Source organism: Gadus chalcogrammus, chromosome 18, assembly GCF_026213295.1.
Source record: "Gadus chalcogrammus isolate NIFS_2021 chromosome 18, NIFS_Gcha_1.0, whole genome shotgun sequence".
Lineage (NCBI taxonomy): Eukaryota > Metazoa > Chordata > Actinopteri > Gadiformes > Gadidae > Gadus > Gadus chalcogrammus.
In genome coordinates this window covers 17,390,185-17,414,046 of record NC_079429.1, presented here as the reverse complement: position 1 = coordinate 17,414,046, position 23,862 = coordinate 17,390,185, and the positions used below count along the sequence as shown (strand labels likewise).

General features: G+C 43.9%; 1 protein-coding gene across 1 annotated transcript in view; it reads left to right on the top strand.

Moving 5' to 3' along the window:
- Positions 1–23,862, top strand: part of LOC130371258 (protocadherin-15-like) — a 191,955-nt gene that overhangs the window by 23,426 nt on the left and 144,667 nt on the right. Inside the window, exons 3-6 of the mRNA XM_056576975.1 lie at positions 732–746; positions 2,412–2,477; positions 19,868–20,028; positions 20,564–20,716. Of these exons, the coding sequence (XP_056432950.1) occupies positions 732–746; positions 2,412–2,477; positions 19,868–20,028; positions 20,564–20,716 (395 nt within the window). The remainder of the gene's footprint in view (positions 1–731; positions 747–2,411; positions 2,478–19,867; positions 20,029–20,563; positions 20,717–23,862) is intronic.

Sequence of the window (23,862 nt, the reverse complement as noted above, 5' to 3'; positions counted from 1 at the left end):
AAATCATCTGCAGTGTGACTGTCATTACAACACGCTAGATACACACTGACCTTCAAGAAGTAAAGCCTAGTGGAGGGAGACACATTGATCTCTTCCTGTCTGGAGATTTGTCTGTCTGTCTGTCTCTCTCTCCGCCTTTATTTTATATCTATCTATCTATCTATCTATCTATCTATCTATCTATCTATCTTATCTATCTTATCTATCTATCTATCTATCTATCTATCTATCTATCTATCTATCTATCTATCTATCTATCTATCTATCTATCTATCTATCTATCTATCTATCTATCTATCTATCTATCTATCTATCTATCTATCTATCATCCATCCATCCATCCATCCATCCATCCATCCATCCATCCATCCATCCATCCATCCATCCATCCATCCATCCATCCATCCATCCATCCATCCATCCATCCATCCATCCATCCATCCATCCATCCATCCATCCATCCATCCATCTTACTCCCTCCCTCCCTTTCTCTCTCCATCCATGTTTATATGTCTATGTATCGGCCTGTCTGCTTGTCATTTTTTTTCAGTTCAGTTTGTATTTACTGTATTTCCTTCCACTTTACAGTAATACCGCAATTTACCTGCAGTATTACTACCCATTTCTAGTTATACAACTAACTGTTTTCCTTTCTTCCTCCCTCCCTCCCCTCCTTCTTTCCTTCCTCCCGGGCTGTTTCCTGTGTGTTTGGACGGCTCTGGTCTCTGCAGATTGGCAATATGAGGGTAAGAGCTCTCTATCTCTTCTCTGATATATGTCAATCTACGCTCCCACAATGCACCATCTGTACCATTTCTCTTTTCTTGTTATCTCGTATTTGCTCCATTGCCTTTTTCCCAAAATCATTTTGGCTTTTTCTCTCACCTACTTCTTCTAGGACCCCCTTCCCCCACCCACCTTGCAAAAAAGTTTGGCTTTACTGTAACAGTTTTTCTTTTATTAGGAATTGCATTCACGTTATCTTGTGTATTTTCAATCCTGGCCGATTTATTGGTCCAAGCATTGCTCGGGGTTGTGATTAGGTTCATCATGGCCGCTAGACAAGATCTCTGACTCTTGATCACTCCTTCTCCATCTCATGCGCTGCGACTCTCAGACTCTTTCTATCTATTTACCGGTATCTATCTGTATCTCTGAGGCCAACGTCTTTACTCCCACATGCCTTATCTGTTCGTAAGAAGGCTACGCCAGGTGATTCCACCATGACTGTGTTGGACGCCTCTGTATATGAAGACGATGTTTTACTCGCAGTATGCAGAGTAGTTGGTTGGAAAAACATAGTCAGCCTCCTGTATAAACAAAGGCATTGTCGTTTTTCTATTGGAAACCATTTATGTGGATACATTTATCGAAGAAGGACTTGCAATCAAGGACTAACTTCCCCTCCCAAGAGGGTTATCTTTATTAAATTTAAATTTTGATTTTGATGAATATGAAGTTCACATGAAGAATGTGCTGCCACCTGTTGTAATGGGGGACAATGTAGATGTTCAGAAGGGTAAACTGAAGTTATATTCCATTACTAGACTGAACGGGTTTCTGGACGACACAAAGGGTCAGAGTAAAATAAGCATTGCATCTTTCTTACCTCACTATAATTTGTTTCTCATATTTTCTACTGCAGCTTTAAAATGCCACTATGAGAGCTAAATATGCAGAAGCGTTTCCACATTACAGTAAGAAACTGCAAAGTAAAGTCAGAGCTAAATTGATTAGTCTGTCCAAATCGAAATGTAATTTCTAATGAATGTTTATAACTTTTTTTCCCTGATGGTTTCAGATTGTTACCTTTTTTTTCCCCTTTTCTACAGACATTGTTGGGGATACTTGGGTCTCTGTTTAGTCAGAATCGTTTTGGGTTCAACCAGCGGTGGTGCTATGGGGATGTGATATGTTCAGTAGACTCCACTGATGGAAAAATATTCCATGTTTAATGCGATGTCTTTTATTTGATTCAACAAAAGAGAAAGAAAATTCTCTCTCTCTCTCTCTCTCTCTCTCTCTCTCTCTCTCTCTCTCTCTCTCTCTCTCTCTCTCTCTCTCTCTCTCTCTCTCTCTACACAGTATTATTTTCTTTCAATCTCTCCCTAATGTGTTATGTGTATTGGTTTCTTTACAACATAAATTCACACCATCTGCATAGATGGGCAACCTTAGAATTTTTTTGAATCTTTCAAATACGACAGATTCATTGGCCAAATGGAACTGATGGAAATGTGATATCTGTACATTTTGACAGTGTTCAATTTGGTGTAACCATTATTTGTTTTATGTGGACAGTATTATATACATACAAATACCGTCACAAACAAAAATAATATACAAACAAATATAGGTAAATGGTAATATACTATGAATAAAATATTTTCTCTGTCTCTCTCCCTCTCTAGAATGTAAGCTCTCTCGCTCGGGTCCCCCGGCGACTATTGTGGCCATAGATGAAGAGAGCCCAAATGGTAAAGTACAATTTATTTTTGTTTTTTTGAAAAATCAGTGCACATAAACACGTGTGTCCTTCTATATTTAAACATTTTAAGATGAAGAACAATCAGAAAATATTAGAAACACAACAATTGTGGTTTTCAGCTGTCTTCACCCCCACTCCTAAATACATGAGGCTTGTTTGTTTGACTGTATATGTCTGCATTAGTATGCATTTATCGAATAGGGAAATCAATATGTTTGATGAAGCCGGGGCAAACACTGATGATTTAAAGATCAAATAATAATACTCTAAATGATCATACCATTAAATATTTGGAAGTGAAAGTTATCCAGATTGTAAAAAAAAATAAAAACATATACCTTTGTATGCGTCAGTGTTAAAGGACCCCTATTTAGTTATTAACAATCCTCAAATCCTCAAATTAGATCATCATGAACTAAATGCTTATACATTCCTTGTGACTGAAATTGATGTTGCGTTACCAATACTTTAGGGAAAAGGTTATTTTGATCATATCTAGCATTAGCACCATGACTAGTGTTAGCTTTGCAGTTAGCGGTAGCATCTAAATTAAGCTGTCCTCACATTTTCATATGCAAGAAAAATCAAATCAAGAGGGTTGAATATTGTGCATTGATGTTCTTAGAGAGCTGCCTTGAATTTAAACAAAGAATAACAAATTAAATATAAACAAGTGCAAGGACCCTTAATTCCCAAATGTAATTTGTGCTATTATCAAATGGCAAAAAAAAAAATCAGCTACAGTGGATGCTAATTGTTTTTTTCAAAGTAAAAGTGTTCTACAGCCTTTCACATTGTGACTTCCTGGCATTCAGACACATTCTCCTATGAGCTGAGCTCCCTCCAGACTTTCAGAGCATCTCCAGTCAAAATGGTCCCCTGTTTTGTATGGTATCTCACAATATCTCCAACAATAGTTCTAACCTCTAACTGCCAACAAGTTCTGGCAGATGACAGGATTTGAACTTGGGATCAAACAAAATTGAACAGAAAATGTGGCAATGTTTTGTTTTATATATTTATGATGTAGTTTCTATTATTCTGTTCCATTCCTCGGCCATCCTCTTTACTGAACAGTCTGGGAAACAGTTGTCACAATTATTGTAGTGTTTTAATCCTGTGGTGGATCAGCTGACGAAGGTATGATAGGGTAGGGTTTTTCCACACTAAATCTATGGTGCCAAAAGGGCCTTCATTATGGAAGAGAGAGGTTGTGTTTATTAATTGAAGAGGGGTTCAGAGGGCCGGCAGAAAGAGAGGAATATATTTATATTTGCTCTGGACCTGTCAGGTGACATTTCTTCATTTCCACTTTTTTTCATTTCTGCTCCGCTAGACTCCAGCAGAAACAGATGTTTTCTGACTGTCAATCATGTTGCCATTGCACTTTGGTGTTGAGATTGAAAACAGAAAGGCAGTCAGTCTCACCTGGATGTTTGTTTTGGACAATCAAAATGCCTCCTGAACAATTAATTAAAAAATAAAGTTTGAATCCATCAATAGCTAAAATGAGGTGCCTCAGTAAATAAAAGAAGAAAGTTTTTATGAAGCTGTAATCAAGTATTTTGGTGTACCACATAATTTCCAAACTGCCAAACTGTGAGAATAATTATTTTGAAAGACGTTTTTGTTCTTTTGTTTAGTTGGTCTTGGAAGTGGTTAGTTATTTCTACAGAGGTGATGCTTAGACATTTGAAAACAAGGCACTATGCAGAAACTAGCATTCGGTCTTGTTGATGGATGACATGCTTATTTTTAAAGGCAGGGAGGAAATACTGTTCCAAAATGAGTTGGAAAGCAACTTTAGCAGGAGAGAAAAGAAGGACACGAGATAAGGACACAAAGCAAAAGAAGAAAAAGAAGATGAGGACAGAGCTCTGGGACTTATCATAATAATATCTGCAGTAATGATGTTCTTTGTTAGTGTGTGTCTGTGTGTATGTGTGTGTGTGTTTGTGTGTTTCTGTTTGCATGTGTGTGTTTTCACGCATGCATCCATCTTCACTGACATTAATTAGAGGTGACGCAGTATTTGAATTTGTGAATAAGCAACGTGATTAGGGTTGTCTCATGGTTCTCTGTGGGCCTTGGTGACCGACAAACACAATCCTAATTCACACAAGGGGAGACCCCCACTTAATGCCTTGAAATCACTCAAAATCACCATTATCAGAGAGTCCCCTTACGTTCATTTATTAGACCGCTGGTAAACTATCAATTAAGTTGAGCAGCTTTTACAACTGTCAGAATGCTGGATATGTGTATCTAATTTACGTTAAACAAAGTTAAATGTGATACATATTTATTTGTCACAACATCTTTGCTATACCTACAATTATGTTTGATGCATTTACTAAATATTTATGTAAAATGAGGAGATTTGATGAACATTTTAAATAATTTACCATGTTCTGTTCCGCTGAATTTACATTTAGTTATAATGAAGCAGTAATTCACAATTCAAATTATAGAATATCATTGTCTAGTCCATATTTTAATTAGTTTATGTTTACTTGATTATGTTTGGTACGAAGGCTACATTCCAGCCATTATCTTTGATGTTCACCATAACCTAGCCATGACAAGACTTAAATTAACCTCTTGTCCGTCATTAAAAATAAAATCTTGTCATCAAATTTTTTCTGGGAGAAAGTCTAGGCACGTTTCTTTATGCGATAGCATGTATCAGATGACATTAATATGAACTTAAGTTGCAAATGTTCAATGAATGAGCTTCTGGCAAGTAAGGCCGCAGCTAGTCAGCTGTTGGCTATTGCTACTCGCTAACTAGCTAATGTTACAGGCTAATGCTATGAGCCTTTAGAGTTGGCATTGGATTCATTATTCATTTCACTCAGCTTTCATTAGAGGACTTGGCCTATTCATCCCAATGGCTTCGTACTATATTATGCATGTTTATATATCAATGTATCTTCTGGGCTCTTCTACCCAGTCCTTGAAACTCTCTTATTCATTATGTATGTTACCACGGTTAGCCACACTTAGCGGCTGACATTTATTATACAGCACAGCGGAAGCCCGTGGTCTTGACCCACCTCCGCACACCTCCACTCTCGGGGGCTGCATGTGTGTATTAATTTATGTATAATTCAGGAAAGACGTGTTTAATCACTTATCCCCTTCGGATTAAGTTGGCTGCTGACAGGTGAATAGTGACTCAATTCACATGTCAGGCTGCAGAAAAAGTGAGTAGGCCTAAACCCGGAGCCATCCCACTAGAGCTTAGGCCTTCCTGCAGATACTCTTTATGAACATAGTGGCTCCATGGTTAGCCAGTTCTCTTTGATGCTAGCGAATCCCCAGTCGACCCGGGGAAACCCAGTTTCCCTGATACTCAGATGGGAGAATTACCATCTGAGCTGGAGTAAATGGCTTTGGAGAAGGGGAACCGGCAGGGATCTTTATAAACTGAGTTAAGTCATTTTTGTATTGCTTGGGTTAGCAATAAGCTGATTACGCTGGGGTCGCTAAATCAAGTCCTTTATGGAGATATGAGGGCAAGCCCGCGCATTATGTGGCTTCTTGCAGCATTATGTGCGTGCGTGCGTGCGTGCGTGCGTGCGTGCGTGCGTGCGTGCGTGCGTGCGTGCGTGCGTGCGTGCGTGCGTGTGTGTGTGTGTGTGTGTGTGTGCGTTGTTATTTGTATTTTTGTTTTTGGTTGTGTGTGTGTATGTTTGTGTGAGTGTGTGTTGTATGTATTTGTGCAAGGTTGTGTGTGTGTGGCAATGTTTGTTTACATGCATGTTGTGTGTGCATGTATCAGCGTGAGAGAAATCGTATGAGGGTATAATATCCAAACATCCATAATACGCAAGGGATTGTTAAACGCAATTTGTACCAAATGATATACCTTTTTATAGAAAGATACCACTATTCTGCTGCCCCTGTTGTTATCTGAGGTACCATGCCAGCGTTCCGGTAGCACAGAGGTGTGACGGGCGTGATGTGAACACCAACAGCATCAGTCTCTACACATCACAGAGTCTGTGATGTATAACCTACACACCGGGCAGCGAAGCAATACCAACGGCAGGGGTGCTGGGGGCTGTGCTCTTGCTAGCCGGCGTGCACATTCTAAAAACTCAGTCAAAGATGCGGTGCATCGTGTACGACACACGAGATGCTGCTTACCGCCGCAAGCTGCCAAACTGGACTCAATGTGTGAATGGCTTGGTTGGAATGTTGACATCTTCATCTCGGCAAGCTAGCAGCCAGGTGATAGACGAGGATGTCAGGGCCTGCGGGTGTGTGTGTGTGTGTGTGTGTGTGTGTGTGTGTGTGTGTGTGTGTGTGTGTGTGTGTGTGTGTGTGTGTGTGTGTGTGTGTGTGTGTGTGTGTGGGTATGTGTGAGAGAGAAAGTCTGCATTTGTTTGTAGGTGACAGAGTTTACCTCAGTGTGTGTGTGGTTGTTTAAGGAATCATTTATGGTAGAGGGTGGCTATATTTGTCGCTATAGTTATGCTGCAGAGTATTCTGAACTGTGATTTGTTCACGTGTGTGTGTGTGTGTGTGTGTGTGTGTGTGTGTGTGTGTGTGTGTGTGTGTGTGTGTGTGTGTGTGTGTGTGTTTTAGAAATGATTTGCGGTAAATTGGAGTGATTCATACTCTGAATGCCAATGCTCTCTCTGGCAGTGTGGACTTAATGTGGAGCAGCTTCCTCCAGGCTGAGGGGAGAGAGAGACGAGCAAATCATTTTGGGGGGAGAGAAGGTGACTAAAATATAATGTTACAATGAGAGAGGCAGAGAGGAGAGAGAGAGTCTACAAATATTGTTGGAGAGAGAGAGAGAGAGAGAGAGAGAGAGAGAGAGAGAGAGAGAGAGAGAGAGAGAGAGAGAGAGAGAGAGACCTACAGAAAGTGCATTCAACAAAGATCTAACCCAAAAAACTGCAAGAATCATCGAGTACATGAAAACGTATGAATAGTTTGTTAGACTCAACTCAGAGGTTGCTGTTAATAATAATAATAATAATAATAATAAGGTAGCAACCCCAATTTGAGGTTTTATTTACTTGGACCACAAAATTGCCTTTTAAATTAACCTGAACAAAGTCTGATGGGTGCTTTCAACTCATGATTACACCAAGTCTAAATGCAGGCAAACCCTAACCTGAATCAACTATGAAACGGACCAAAAGTCCGTTGTTCAGGCAGACTAGAGGCAGTATGTTTGGTTCGAGGTTGAATAAGCATTCACACCACCCCAAACCGACCTCACTCTCAGGGGAAGGCTCCAGGGTTAAATTAAAACACACCAATATGCTAGGGTGTAACAGCTCCCTAACAAATAATGTTAGGGAGAGAGGGAGCGAGACTAACAAATAATGTCTGAGAGAGAGAGGGACTAACAAATCATGTTGGAGAGAAAGAGAGGGAGAGGGACTAACATATAATGATGGAGAGAGACAGGGAGAGAGAGAGAGAGGGACTACCACATAATGTTGAAGAGAGAGAGGGAGAGAGACTAACAAATGATGTTGGAGAGAGAGAAAGGGACTAACAAATAATGTTGGAGAGAGTGAGAGGGACTAACACATCATTTTGAAGAGAGAGGGGGAGAAAGACTAACAAATAATGTTGGAGAGAGGGAGAGGGACTAACAAATAATGTTGGGGAGAGAGAGGGAGAGGGACTAACAAATAATGTTGGAGAGAGAGAGGGAGAGGGACTAACAAATAATGTTGAAGAGAGAGGAAGAGGGACTAAAACTAATGTTGAGGGGGGAACTAACGGACGTTGGAGAGGGAGAGGGAGAAAAGGGGAGAGAGGGAGTCTATAGGGAGAGGAAGAGGTTGGATACAAATGACTGATAGAGAAAAAGTGAGAGAGAAGATGAGAGAGAACGAAGAGGAAGACCCGACCGCCACGGAGAAGGAAGAATAGCAAAGATAAAGTGCAGGAGTTGCAATATAAAGATATAGTAAAACTAGGGCTGCAAAAACGAATCGATAAAATCAATAAAAATCTATTACTAAAAGCGTTGGCAAGGAATTTGGTCATCGATTCGTTGAGTCTCGCGATTAATACGTTACTCATAGGCACGGTACTGTTTACAGCCAGCCGCCGACAAGTTGGTTCATGGTTCATGCACGCCCACAGCAAGCTAGTGTGAGCGACCCAGGCCCGGTGTTGGCTTGTTCGTTCGCAAACCGGTTCGAATGAACGAGTCTTTAGAATGAACGAACCGAACCGGTTCGTCTCTCTCATTCGTTCGGTCGTCTCGTTCACCATTCGATTCACCGGAAACTCGACTGCACATACGAACGAGTTTCCGGTAGCACTAACTCCACTGAGTCTGACTGACTCAGCTAAGAACCATGCAATGGCGTGCATTTCATGATGCGATTCACCGTTACCGGAGACTAGGCTAGGCTGAATCGCGAACGACTCCTCCACGTTCAGTGGAGTTTCCGGTGAATCTGAACTGAACTGGGAGGAGTCGTTCACGAATCGTATGTTCGTTCAGCCTGGTTTCCGGTAGCGGTAAATCGCATCATGGGCTCCAGGAAATTAAAAGATAGGAGAGGCGTATATATGCAGGGTTTAACCTGCTGATCAAATCCCGTCTGCGTCGTCCACTGTGCAACAGGAAAGGACGATTACCATGATAGCTTCTCCTGGCGCGTCCTTGACATTTCTAGAACAGAGGCTTTATGAACCTGTAACCATATTTGAATCAGAAGGAAGAAGGCAAACACACAGTATAAGGCAAACACACACTTGAAGGCAAACGCACACCATAAGGCAAACACACACCGGAAGGCAAACACACACTAGAAGGCAAACGCACACTAGAAGGCAAACACACACCGGAAGGCAAACACACACTAGAAGGAAAGCGCACAACAGAAGGCATCCACACATTAGCCCAAGCACCCACCCACACAAGCACACACAACTGTAAGCACAAATACACCACTGTATAGACAAAAACACACACACACACACACACACACACACACACACACACACACACACACACACACACACACACACACACACACACACACACACACACACACACACACACACACACACACACACACACACTCATATGCACATATATACATCTGTTTACGTAGAAACGCACACAACCACACACACACCCAGCCGCACAAATATACCAGAAGCCCACAAACACCACACTTAACTCTACCCCTCCCCCCCACACAAACATTCACAAACACTCACCGCTTTGCTCATTAACCAACCGTCAGGGCGAACCCCAGGCTAAGCTAATGACCCAGGTAATTACTGTGTAATAGACTAACCTCTATTATAACATCTCGCTGTCCACAATGACTGACTCTCACACTGTCTCAATGGTTCGGTTGAGTTGTTGGGCAATTTCCTCGGTTGATCTTTTTTCTCCTCAAACTGAAAAGCTTTTATCTATTTCTTAACATTTTTCTCATTGTCTCATCACAGGAATTGTTTATTTTTTTTGCAGTTGGTTGTCCTTATTTTTTTTTAAGGAGATGGAGATATTTTTATCAGACCGTCATGATGTTGTTGGTTGTTGAAAGAGCAATTACAACCATTGAGTTGACAAATGTTTATAAATTGCAACCATTACTACCGTACCTCACACACAAACAAACACACACAGCCACACACACACACACACACACACACACACACACACACACACACACACACACACACACACACACACACACACACACACGGAACATACACATGCATGTGATTAAGCACACACATACATTTTGTCACTGCACACATATAGACACACACACACACACCCACACACACACACACACACACACACACACACACACACACACACACACACACACACACAAACACACAAACACACTACAAACAATACACACACACAAACCAATGTCATCGGCCCAAAGCTTTAAATGAATCATTAAGGCGATAACGGCTGCTTTCCGCTGGCGAGTACAGACTGACTGATAAGGGGCACAATAAATGTGGGCCTGAGCTCCACCTGCATACCACTCTGCTGTTGGTCCCCCCTACTCCACTAATCCAGTCCCACCATAGATAACAACATACCCTTTCAAAAGGCACATAACATGACTTCTTATTATTCTAAACGTGTACACAGGTCTGTGCTCCTAACACAGCCGGCTGTGAGCTGTTACTCTTACTTCTGCACCTCACTGATGTGGATTTCATTTGAGAAAGAGAATATCATAATGTTTTATATTATTTGTAATGATAAATAATAACATAATGTTTTTTGACGAATACATACTGTGTTTGTTTTTCTTTTTCTGGTTGTATTAGGATGCATCACACACACACACACAGATACACACACACACACACACACACACACACACACACACACACACACACACACACACACACACACACACACACACACACACAAATATACACAAACCTGCACACACACATGGGCACATCGGGGCCTGTGAATAAATATTCACCTGGCATTAAGCACTAATGGTGAACCAGTGTCTCCTACAGAACGGTTTGAGGGTGAATTGTCCCGTGATGATTTTGACAATGTTTTCCCTACAGTAGGAGGTGTGTGTGTGTGTGCGGGGGGGGGGTTAGGACAAATGGCCTTTTGTTTCAATCAGTCGAGAGACGGATGAAGTTTGGGTGGGGGCTTGGTGTATCATTAAAAAGGGCCGAACGCTCTCTTAACGTTCAGAATTAGACGCCGCTGGCTGCTGCCATTAGGCGGGTTATGGGTATTATATGTGAGCAGATGGGCTTATATTTCATCTTAACTGTCTGCTCTTCACGCCGTCAGTTTTTTTTGTTCTTCTTTTCTTTCCTTCTTTCCTTCCTTCTTTTCGTCTCCTGCGCCTTCCTTCTGCAGAATGAACCAGAGGTGATGTGGGCCGAGGGAGGGGGGGTGGGGGCTGTGTGTCTTAGTGGGCTGACCCGAGGAGCCGCTGGGCCCGGTAATGAGGTTTTGGGGGGCTCAGAGGTTTGTTTGTATCTGGGGGGCAGCCGACCAGGACTCCCATTCATCTCAACTAATGTCCTGCAGACGGAGGAATACAATGCAGCCCATAGCAGGCGTTTCTGACTTCTACTGTTTTCTCCTTCTTCATGTTCCTCTCTCTCTCTCTCTTTCTCTCTCTCTCTCTCTCTCTCTCTCTGTCTCTCTCTCTCTCTCTCTCTCTCTCTCTCTCTCTCTCTCTCTCTCTCTCTCTCTCTCTCTCTCTCATTCTCTCTGTCACTCTCTGTCTCTCTCTCTCTCTCTCTCTCTCATTCACTCTCTCTCTCTCTCTCTGTCTCTCTCTGTCTCTCTCTGTCTCTCTCTCTCTCTCTCTCTCTCTCTCTCTCTCTCTCTCTCTCTCTCTCTCTCTCTCTCTCTCTCTCTCTCTCTCTCTCATTCATTCGCTCTCTCTGCTTCTTTCCCTCTTCTCCCTCTTTCTCTTCTTCATTCAGTCTCTCTCTGTCTCTATCTCTCTCTCAGAAAACACAAATAGAAAACACTAACCCTATCTTCACAATTACATGAACTCAAAATTGAAAGTGTAAGTACAAGATTCCTTGTCGCTGATTGGATGCTGTCTGTCTGTCACTTTTGTTATATCCCAGAATGACGGACAGTGATTTTCAAAACTAACGCCAACTAGAGAAGAGCATAAACAAGAGAAGCCAAGCATATGTTTTGGCTTTTCTGATGCCAATATTTTGATAATTTACTCAAAATGTCTTCTGAAATGCCCAGCAACCTTCAAGTGTTTTCGAGCATGATGTTGGTCATTTCAAAGCTGTTAAAGTTTAGAGCAAATCCGAAATTACTTACTGTGAATATCCCTGATGAAAATACACTTGAATGTTTTCCAGTACAAGCCTTGATGTGATGTAATTCAGGGCAGCAACCAAGTAAATTGTCGGTTTATCAAGGTACCTTGGACCTACCCTTTTACGGTTTGAGTGAATTGTGGTTGTGGTTTTGTTTTTTGTATTGCCTTGTGTACTTTTTCTATGTGTTCACCCAAAGCTTTGTTTTGGTTGCATTTTCTTAAATTGGGTGCGTATTTGTACTACGAGGGAGGTCGTATATATATGCTCATATGAGCGGTTGTGCTTCCTGGCCACGTAGTCTCTCCATCTGTTGTGTACCTCTTGTCTATTTGCATTCCCCCTCCATACCTGCTGTGATCTAAGCCCTTCTTTTCCTGTTTCCTCTCTTGGTTTTTCTCCCACTTCTGTTCTTCTGTGGACTGTTTTACCCCATGGTGAAGTAGTTAAGTTCATGAAAACAGAAACTTAGGTGCACGATCGTTCTTGGATGTACACACTCTCAAAAACAGACACACACACATACAAGTATACACGATCAAGGAAAAATATTCTTGAATTGACGACCATACATACCAAACTTAAATCCCTAATGCTGCAGTTGCTTCTATCTTGCTCTCACTCTCTCTCTCTCTCTCTCTCTCTCTCTCTCTCTCTCTCTCTCTCTCTCTCTCTCTCTCTCTCTCTCTAGCTGTCTCTCGCTGTGTCTCTCTAGCTTTTTTTGAGCGTACACAGACGCTTGCACAGACAAACTTAGATATAAACACACACATGCACAAACATGCACACACAAACACTCACCTGTACTCACACACATACACAAATACACTGGTTTTACCAATTGTTTGTGTGTGTGTGTGCGTGTGTTCATGTGTGCGTGTGTGTTTGTTTGTTTGTGCGTGTGTGTGTACCACTGTGTGTTCCTGAATATTATGGGTTGCCAGATGTTAGGTGCAGTCCCTCTCAGTCTCTGAGCTTTCACACAAACTAATCTCTCCCCCACACACACATACACACACACACACACACACACTCAAACCCCAAAAAACCTCCCACCCCAACCCTGAAACACACACACACTCACACGCCCACACACTCACACGCCCACACACACACACACACACACACACACACACACACACACACACACACACACACACACACACACACACACACACACACACACACACACACACACACACACACACACAAACCCAAAAATACACACACACACCCATGGAGTGTGAAGTCCTGGTTGTGCATGAATAATGCAGAGAGCTGGACATGGTAATTGCTCCCTCCAGAACACCAGCTCCATGGAGTCGCTTAAAAAATGTGTTTACTCTTCCAACTAGGTTTTTTTCGGTGGTAATTTCAATAATTTTCTTCTATTTTGCCCCATTTTTGAGCAACTAATTAAAGGGTCCATTGTGAATAGTAGTTAATGAGTCTATTGTCTAATTGACTAGCACAGACTCAGTAGGGGGCCTGAAATGCTATTCAAAAGTTTTTTTAATAGAAATCACAACGTGAAGAAATCACAACATGAATCAAACATGAGCGCTTGAAAAGCATGGCCGGCTGTGTGATGTCTTCTTTGTTTTCTCCCACCTTCCCAAAACACCCAAACGACAGAACTGCTCGGAGCGTACATACTCTGTTCCTGGTGGTTCTAATCCTATTTCAACCAGCTCATCTGGAACCAGTAGGGACTCAAACTCACAGTCAAATGCCACACAAAAAAAACCTTTCTCTCGTTGTTCCAAAAGGGGAATCGTTTCTCTCATTGGTGGAAATTGTCTTCTTCAACATCGTATTCCCGTGTCTGTTCCGGTCTATTCTGGTCTGATCTGATCCTTCTTTTTCCACCTTCCTCGTGTTGCACATTTGCTATGCCTTCGACGAGATGAGCAGTAGCAGTTAGTGGTGGAGCAGTAGCAGTTAGCGGTGGAGCAGTAGCAGTTAGCGCTGGAGCAGTAGCAGTTAGCGGTGGAGCAGTAGCAGTTAGCGCTGGAGCAGTAGCAGTTAGTGGTGGAGCAGTAGCAGTTAGCGCTGGAGCAGTAGCAGTTAGCGCTGGAGCAGTAGCAGTTAGCGGTGGAGCAGTAGCAGTTAGTGGTGGAGCAGTAGCAGTTAGCGCTGGAGCAGTAGCAGTTAGCGGTGGAGCAGTAGCAGTAGCAGTTAGCGCTGGAGCAGTAGCAGTTAGCGGTGGAGCAGTAGCAGTTAGCGGTGGAGCAGTAGCAGTTAGCGGTGGAGCAGTAGCAGTTAGCGGTGGAGCAGTAGCAGTTAGCGATGGAGCAGGAGGAAAGGAGCAGTGTAGAGACAGCTTCACTGTCATTAAAGGTGAACTTGCTTGTTGATGATGATTCAACCTCAGGCTCTCTGGGTGTATTTCCATTCCAACCAACAGACAGGCTCTCTGGGTGTATGTACATTCCAACCAACAGACAGACCATTCCTAAGCCGGTTGTGGTTCAAAGTTTTAGGAAGCGAGTGCAGGCAGAGTCACTGTTGAACGAGCCCTGGAGCAGCTTGGACAGTAGTTAGTGGACCAAACCAGATCTCATCGTATTGTTTATTTTCTCGCCATCTCCTTATTATCTCTCTCCCTTTATTCGTACGGGAATTTCTATGTCATACATTTTCTAATTTGTTTTGGTTTTGTTCTTGTCTTCCAAGTTGCGGTAATTGAGGACAATGTGGGATTGAATTTAAATGGGTTAACCATCTGTGTTATTTTATTTATTATACCTGCGGGTGGGTATAAATAAACACGAATAGAAGTTGTCAACAATAATATTAGTCTTTGTGCCCTCATTATTTCCTAATGATATAAGTCATAAATGATCAAGTTTTAACTTCATTCACTGAAGTCAAATTGACACTGAAAGCTTTTGACTGGTTTAGCTGGCCTTTTCTGTACAGGGTGCTTGAGGGGCTCGGCTTCAGTAATGTTGTCAGTTGCATACAATCCCTTTATAGCAATCCATCAGTCAGAATTAAGATCAATGGCCCTTTGACTGACAGCTCGAAGCTGTTTGGGACTCGCCAGGGATACTGCCTTAGCCCCACCCTGTTTGCAGTTTATAGCCGAGAACCTCTCGCTCCGGCCATTCCACAAAATAAAGAGCTGACAGGAATCACCATAGCAACAGATGAACATATTATAGGACTTTTTGAAGATGATATTATCACCTATCTCAAGGATCCAAACTCAACATTACTCAAACTTAGTAATGTAATGCAATCAGACAGACATAAGTGGGAAGCTAAATTTAGAAAATGTCTGTGAGTGTTAATAACTCAGGACATCAACAAAATAAACGAAATAGATCATAGTAATATAAATGGTAGGATATAAAAAGGGACATAGCGAGGTGGTTGATTAGAATTGAATTTGATGCCGAGGTTGTTGTTGGTCCAATTTCTATCACTTCCAGGTAGTGTCCCTGAATCCCAATTTACAGCTTGTGATAAACTGATATCTCGGTTTATTTGGGCAGGAGGTAGGCCAAGGATAAGATTCAAGACACTCCAATTAGACAAGGAAATTGGGGGCCTTGCACTGCCAGATCTTAGAGAATATTAGTATGCTGCTCGAATCAGATTCATTGTTTACTGGTGCTCCCAAGAATATCAAGCCAGGTGGAAGGACATTGAGTTAAATATATATCAGGCTCCTCCTCAGACTAGGCTAGGTGGTCCAGAATATTCCGATCCAAAAGGTGAAAACTTAATTTAAGAAGGAACACTTGGCATATGGAATGAGGTTGGCAAAAAAAAGAAACTATCTGGGGACAGTAAATTTTTGATTTGGCCTTCCCCGCTCTAGACCTGGAGAAACAAATGGCTCTTTTGCTCAATGGACCAAATAAGGAATAACAGCTTTTTTTTTTACACTTGTAGAGTTAGAAATGTTTAAAACATTTGAAAAACAAAAAACTGAGTTTAACCTGGAAAACAGGGATACGTTTAGGTACTTACAACTTAGACATTTTTATGACACAGAAATTCAAAAAAGAATATCAATAGATGGTAATTAAGTCATTGGAGTGCTGACAAGTTCATATCAACAAACACCCTAAAAAAATGTTTCTTAACTGTACAGGGGTTTACAAAACTTAATTGAGAGAAGAACACTAGGTGTAAAAACAGACTTGGAATTGGATTTGAACACTGTACTGTCAATGAGTGACTGGTATACCACACCGAAAACCTAACGCACTTCGACTAGCACCAAAAAATGGTGGGAATTCAGATGGAAAAACGTAATGGATAGAAAGCAGCTCTTTAGGAGACAATGAGAACAGTTAAACACTAAACACTCACATATTTTTTGGTCATGTGAAAAAAGTTCAAACATTTTGGATCAGTGTTATTCGGATTCTGGGTGAGATGTTAAGATGTAAGATTCCCGGTGACGTCCGGATTATGTACCTGTGTTTGAATCCGGACGGGTTAATTGGAATATACGATTATTGATTATTGCGGGTAAAAAGGCCATCACGAGGTACTCGTTGAAACTTGATCCTTCTGGACCAGGTCAGTGGATGGAAAAACTCAGTGCGTTTACATGGGACAGCTAGATTGGATTAAGCCTTATACAGATTTTGCTACTCGAACGGACCGCGTCAATTATCCGAACGTACATGGCCTTTAGATCGGATAATGGCCGGAGCATGGCCGGAGCATGGCTGAATCCGCTACCCTGGATGGCGCTGTTACCCTTTCAAAAAGTGGTTATAGAGCCAATTCTGGTTGACCTCTACGCCCCAGCAACAACAAACACAGGCGGCATTCGAGAAAGATTTTTTCAGGCAGCTGCCAGTTCACTTCGGTTCCATGTCGTTTCTCCGACGCTACATTGTTCCAACCTCTCGATCGTTTGCGGACTCCTCCGCCTGGGCCCCGTTTCCCGATATCGATGGATCTTCGCTCGTAAGATGGTTTGAAAGATGGATCTTTCGAACCATCGATAATTTCTTTGGAGCGTTTCCCGAAACTCCTCTTAACGTGAACGCGCATTCTCTGCACTCACGACGATCGTAGGATTGTACCTGTCGACTGACATGGTGCTGAAACGGGCTATGACGCAGGGGGAGACGCAGGAATGTCGGAGGAAAATGGGGTTAAAAAGGGTTAAAATATCTCCCGATCAAGGCCAACCGCAGAGGAGCCTACGAAAATAATAGATTGCAATAATATGAATGCTAAAGATATTAAAACACAATCGATTAAGCCTAGGTCGACATGTATATCAGTCCTAATCCTGAGTGCACGATCGGGAGGTAGAAGTTGCGCTTTAGATGCCTTCACAAGTCCAGCGGAGGGCTCCAGTTTTCGCCGGCCAAGTCATGCGCTGTGATATGTGTGACAGCTATGTTGCACAAAATTGCAGCTAAGGCTGGGGTAGCTTTGGTTGAACCGGAGGACATTGAGGACGATGACGACAAGGAAGATCGGTGTGAGGACGGCCTCCCTCATAACTACGCGGCTGGTTTTCATGCACGTCGAAGAGTGATTGAGACTTTTTTTTAACCCCCTCCGACCTCCCACATGTCACTAAACATTCCCGTCAACGTGACCAATCCCCAACATATCCCAGTCTTTTGCCTGCTCCTTTGCATTTTTTTTAATATTTTAATTATTTTTTTCAATTTTTAATTTTTTATTTTTTTTACATTATTTTATGCTACGTTTTATGAGTAGCCTATGTCAGTCTTCACAAATCCCCCCCACTTTCTCTCACACATTTTAAGTGCCCTGCCTGCTCAAACATTTCCTGGACTGTCTCTCTCAAACTAAGAACATAATGGCCCACATTAGGCTCAGACGCACGTGATACACCATTACCAATGTGTTATAATAAAACGCATTCAATACTAGGAATGTCCGCTGGCTACGCCACTGAGGCTATAGTAGGCTAACGAGGCTCTTAGCGTCCTACGAGTACCCTGGAGCACTCGTTAGCTACTCGTGACTCGTGAGCGTTTTTAAGACGTTCGTTACCAAAGATGCTTTCGGGAAACGGTGTGAAAACTGTACGATGCTCGTACGACTCACTCTGCGATCCATTTAGGCTAAAGATGCTTTCGGGAAACGGGGCCCTGGACTCCTCCGACTGCTCCGTTGCCGGAGAGGTAGGAACAATGTAGCGTCGGAGAAACGACAAGGAACCGAAGTGAACTGACCCGCATACGGCAACAATCCCTTTCTCCTCCAAGTATCGTTTTAATCTTGACTTCAGAGTCCAAGCCAAAATTCCTTCCCCCAAATTCCTTCTCCACCATGGCCGAGGTAACCCCCACTACGAGTCTTTGTCGTGAAAGTACCAGAGTCGGAGAACCCAACGCGGTCTATATCAGAGAATATCCCCGTCAGTTCGGTCGCGGCGCAATGAATGAATCAAGATCGTATACACGTCAGAAGAAAAAAACGTTTATTTTGACAGTTGTGCCCGAAGTTACTACTTTACAACCTTGTTGATGACCAACGTTTAGGAAAACATACTTTTAATTCAGCCTTGTTTGAAATCGAAGCGTAGTGTGTACTGATTTGAATGCATGTTGATGATGATAGGGGGTTTCACTTTGTGGGGGGAAATGGCATGACACCGGCTTCCTCCATCCTCCTCATTTTCCGACGGCGACAACCATAAACATATAAGAAATAATTAAATATTTATATTCATAAAGAAATAAGAATTGTTTATATGTCTATGGCGACAACAACACGACTTCCGTCTCCTTCTACTTCCGGCTCACGTCCCCCGGCCGCAAGATGTCGAGCATGCGCAAAACGCTAAATCCTCTGACGCGGGTTTACATGCAGGTAGAAACCGGACTATGATCGAGTTATCTAGGTTTTCTTATCCGATCTCGCTTGTCTGTTCATGTACCGATCTCGGTCCGAAGTATATCGGGTAAAGGTGTTTACATGCATTTCAAAAGTCTGGTTGAGGTCTTATTCGTTTCTTTATCCGATAATGACTCTGCATTTAAACGCACTGACAGACCTACTGCCTGAGGACTAAAGCAGAGTTCAGAGATGGACTGCATAGGCCTATAAGAAAAAGCAACTAGCTCTGCGTCCCATACACCGCACGACTGCAGGCTACTTTTATTCCACACCAACAACGCACAAGAAAACAGCACAACCAATGAACAAACATGTCATAGTCAGTGACAGTGGCGGCAACGATAAACGTTAACATTGAACAACACACAACTAAATAACACCCCGAACCCATTAACCACACTTAACCTAGTAACAAACAAGGACGACAAACTAGCCTTCTAATAACAGCAACTCCCAGGATCCCCTGTGCGACCCCGGAGGAGTCGACACAATACCATTGGTTTGAAAGTTAAACTGGTCCACTTCCACAAGTTATCATCACAACCAACAACATTACGCTATAGAAGAAGCAACTTTTATAACTTAGAATTTCTTTTGCCACACATTGTTGAACGGGCGAACAACGTCACTGTTGAAGTGAACACAGCCATTTTAATCCCACGGTGAATCAACGTAATGATGTCATCAGTGTCATGACGCAACCTTCACGTCCTCTTCCAGGCACGGTGTTGGTGGAGAACCTGCAGATCAACGGCGTGGCGGAGGGGCCGGGCCAGACCATCTCCCTGTCTCTGAGGGATAACGGGGAGCACTGGGTGATCCTGGACCCCGGCCGGCAGGCCCTGTACCTCAACAGCACCGGCCGCGTGCTGGACCGAGACGTAAGCCGATCACAGCACGGCATCCTCTGCCTGTCTGTCTACCGGTCTGTCTTAATGTATGTCTGTCTATTCGTCTGTCTGCCTGCCTGTTTGTCCGACATCCTGTCTTTCCTTATCAACTTCTTAACTGTCTACCGGTCTGTCTTAAAGTCTGTCTGTCTGTCTGTCTGTCTGTCTGTCTGTCTGTCTGTCTGTCTGTCTGTCTGTCTGTCTGTCTGTCTGTCTGTCTGTCTGTCTGTCTGTCTGTCTGTCTAGCTACCTGTCCTTCATCGTCCTGCGTCTGTTTGCCGGCATGTCTGTGCGTCTCTATGCATCCATCTATCTTACCTCTGTCTATCTATCTTTCTGTTGGTCTGTCTGTACGACTATCTGTTCGTATTCCTATTCTTTCGATCTGTCTGTCCGTACGTCTGTTTGTTCGTATTCCTAGTCTGTCCGTCTAAATGGAGACCGTGATCTATCCATCTATCTCTCTATCTGTTAGTCTGTCCCTCTATCCATCCGACTGTCTAACCCTGTGTGTTTCCGTCCCCAGCCCCCCTCCGCCATCCAATCCCTGGTGGTGCAGGTGCAGTGTACTAACGTGCTTGGCACAGTGATCCTGCATGAGGTCCGTATCGTGGTGCGCGACCGCAACGACAACGTGCCCAGCTTCCAGCAGCCACGCTACTACGTCTCCGTCAATGAGGTACCCACGCACGCACGCACGCACGCACGCACGCACGCACGCACGCACGCACGCACGCACGCACGCACGCACGCACGCACGCACGCACACACACACACACACACACACACACACACACACACACACACACACACACACACACACACACACACACACACACACACACACACACACACACACACACACACACACACACACACACACAGTCACACACGAAGATGCTCAACAGATGCTCACCATGGACACAGAGAGTAAATAATAAAGGAGTTTACTGAGGCCAACAAATAAGTAAAGGCAGGGACAGGCAGGACTCAGCGAGGGGCAGGCGGGTAGTCAGACATGTGAGGGGGGTGGACAGGCTGGGGCCTAATACTGATGGCCAATCTTAAACTATGATCTAGCAGACAGTGTCTGGAAACCGGGGGTTGATACACTGTGTGCTGATGAAGTAGATGGCTGGCAGGTTTGTGGACAGAAAGGGAGATGAACGGACGACGTTACTAGATAGTGCGAGACAGTGACGCTAAGACGCAGGAGTGGGCGGCGTGACGGTACCCCTCCCTCTATGGACACCACCTGGCGTACACTTACAACTGGATGGGTGATCAATTCAATTCAATTGTATTTGTATAGCCCTTTATCACAGTTACAGTCTCAAAGGGCTTCACAGGCCATATATTTATGAGACCACCTCTCCCTAGCACCCCAGAGGGCAAGAAGAAAAAAATTATTGTTAGCAATTTTGAGATGGGACGCAGAGTGTGTGTGTGGGGGGGGGGGGGGGGGGGGGGGGGAGTGTTGTTTATTAAAGTCCCAGATGAGGGATGGTTCCAGGATTTATCCATGATCCTTCCTCCGGTCCATACCCCTCCTCCCAGTCCGGGAGGTACTGGAATACCCATCCTCAACGAAGAAGTCGCTGGACTGTGAGAGCAGGGTGATTATCAATGAGCCTGGGTTGAGGAGGGGCTTTCAAAGGGGGAGACAGAGGGCTGGTCGACACAGGCTTTGCACTCAATCACAAATACACCAACATATTCGGGCCGAGTATCTGGGAAGTCCCTTTCAATGAAAGGTCCTTAGACAGGAGCCAGACCCTCTCACTCTGGGTGCATTGTACAGCAAACTTTCACGTGTTGCTTGGTCCAAGTACACCAACACTGGCGCCTTCGAGCCTAGACTAGTGGAAGGGTTGTCGAGTGAATTATGTGCAAACTCCACCCACGGGAGCTGGGATCTCGAAGAGTCGAGTTAGCGTTGGTAATGCACCGGAGCACAGCCTCCATCTCCTGGTCAGCCCTCTCCGATGGTCCGTTGGTTTACGGTGGTATACCAACGGACCCCTAAGAGAGGTCGTCGGTGGCTCCCAGTGCTGCGCAGAATGCTCGCCAAACACGGGATATAAACTGGGGCCCTTTGTCAGAGACGATGGCTGTAGTGGATGCCACGTAGACGGATAATGTGGAGATCCAGAATGTCAGCTGTCAAGCAAAGGGGAAGCTTAGGTAGGGCCAGGAAGTGGGTGGTCCTGGAGAACCAATCGATGGTGATGACGGTGAGAATGGCGGTGTTACCCTGGGATGGGGGAAGACCAGTGACGAAGGTCAAGGACATGTGAGCCCGAGGACGACTGGGTACAGGCAGGGGATGGAGCAGGCCGTGACCGGTTGGAGGACCCTCTTCTGGCTGTCCGCGTCCATGGTGGCCCACCAGAACCGATGTCGGAGGAAATCCAGGGTGTGGGTTGTACATGGGTGGCAGACGAGTGGTGTAGAGTGTGCCCACAAAAGCAGTTTGTACCTCAGATGAGACATGACGCTGCACTACAAAGAAACAGGGCTGGGGAAGGTCATAGTGGGGTAACTTATACTGAAATGGCTGTCCTTGCGGTACAGCAGAAAACCACATAAAAGCATTTAAAGGGGTGATATAATACTTTTTAGACTTTTCCCTTTGCCATAGACTTATATGACCTCAGTATAAATGTTTAAAGTCTCCCACCAAGGATGCCCCTCAATAAACGCGTAAAACAGCTTGTTTTCACTCAAACATTACTGCCGTAACAGTGTGATGCGTCACGTGCAGTGGGTGGGGCTGAAGTGCAGAAGTTGCGGCTCCCGGCTACCCTCGATGAACTTCTTGGGCGTGCTGACCAATCACAGCAGACCGGGCTACTCAGTAGGGGGGGGTTAAAGCGACACATTACAAAACAGAGTGTTTTCGAAAGATGCTGAAATTGGTTTTGTAGAAATAAGCAGTCTGAGAATAAAAAGGCGTATTTCTAACATACAGGCATGTAACCGTATTCTAGTAGTACCCCCAAATGCAGTTATTCATCCTAAAAAAAGCATGATATGGGATCTTTAACAAATAATGTCCCCCAAATGCATCACCTGTGTTCCAGTCAGTGTGGGAATCAGACAGGGTGTCGGTAGCATCCTGGGGCCTGAAGCAGCTAGTGACGCCTCACAGCGGCTGACAGAGCTGTCTCACTAGCTGCCAGCGCCGTGGTTAGTGCTGGCACTAGCGGGGAGGAGTGGAGCTGGGGTCTTGTGGGAGTGGAGGTGTGTTGTTCAGGTGCTTGTCGCTGCCGGCAAAGTCCTTATCGCGCACTCGTCCAAAAGCTGTCAGCCACAATCTGTTCATCAACTTTTTATCCTCTTTTTCATTCTCTCCCTGATTCTCTCTGCATATCTTTCTCCGTATCTCTATCTCTCTCCCTGTATCTCTCTCTCGCCATATCTTTCTATCTTATTTTCTCTGACTTTTCCTACCTCTCTTCATCCCTCTAGCACTTCATGCTCTGTATCTCTCTCCCTCTTTCCCCTTGTCTGCCTTCTTATGACCTCTTTCTCTCTCTCTCTCTCTCTGACGTCCTCTATCTGTCGACCTTCCTCGAGCTATAGATACTGTAGATAGAGGAAGGTAGAGATATAGTTATGTATCTTTGGTTCTCCCAGAATGTCTTAACCTCTCTCTGTCGCTGTCTCTGGTTCTCCTCTATATTTTCTTTCTTTCATTCTACCTTTAAATTCATAATCACTTCACATCTCAATCTGTTTGTCCGTCCGTCCGTCCGTCCGTCCGTCCGTCCGTCTGTCTCTCTCTCTCTCTCTCTCTCTCTCTCTCTCTCTCTCTCTCTCTCT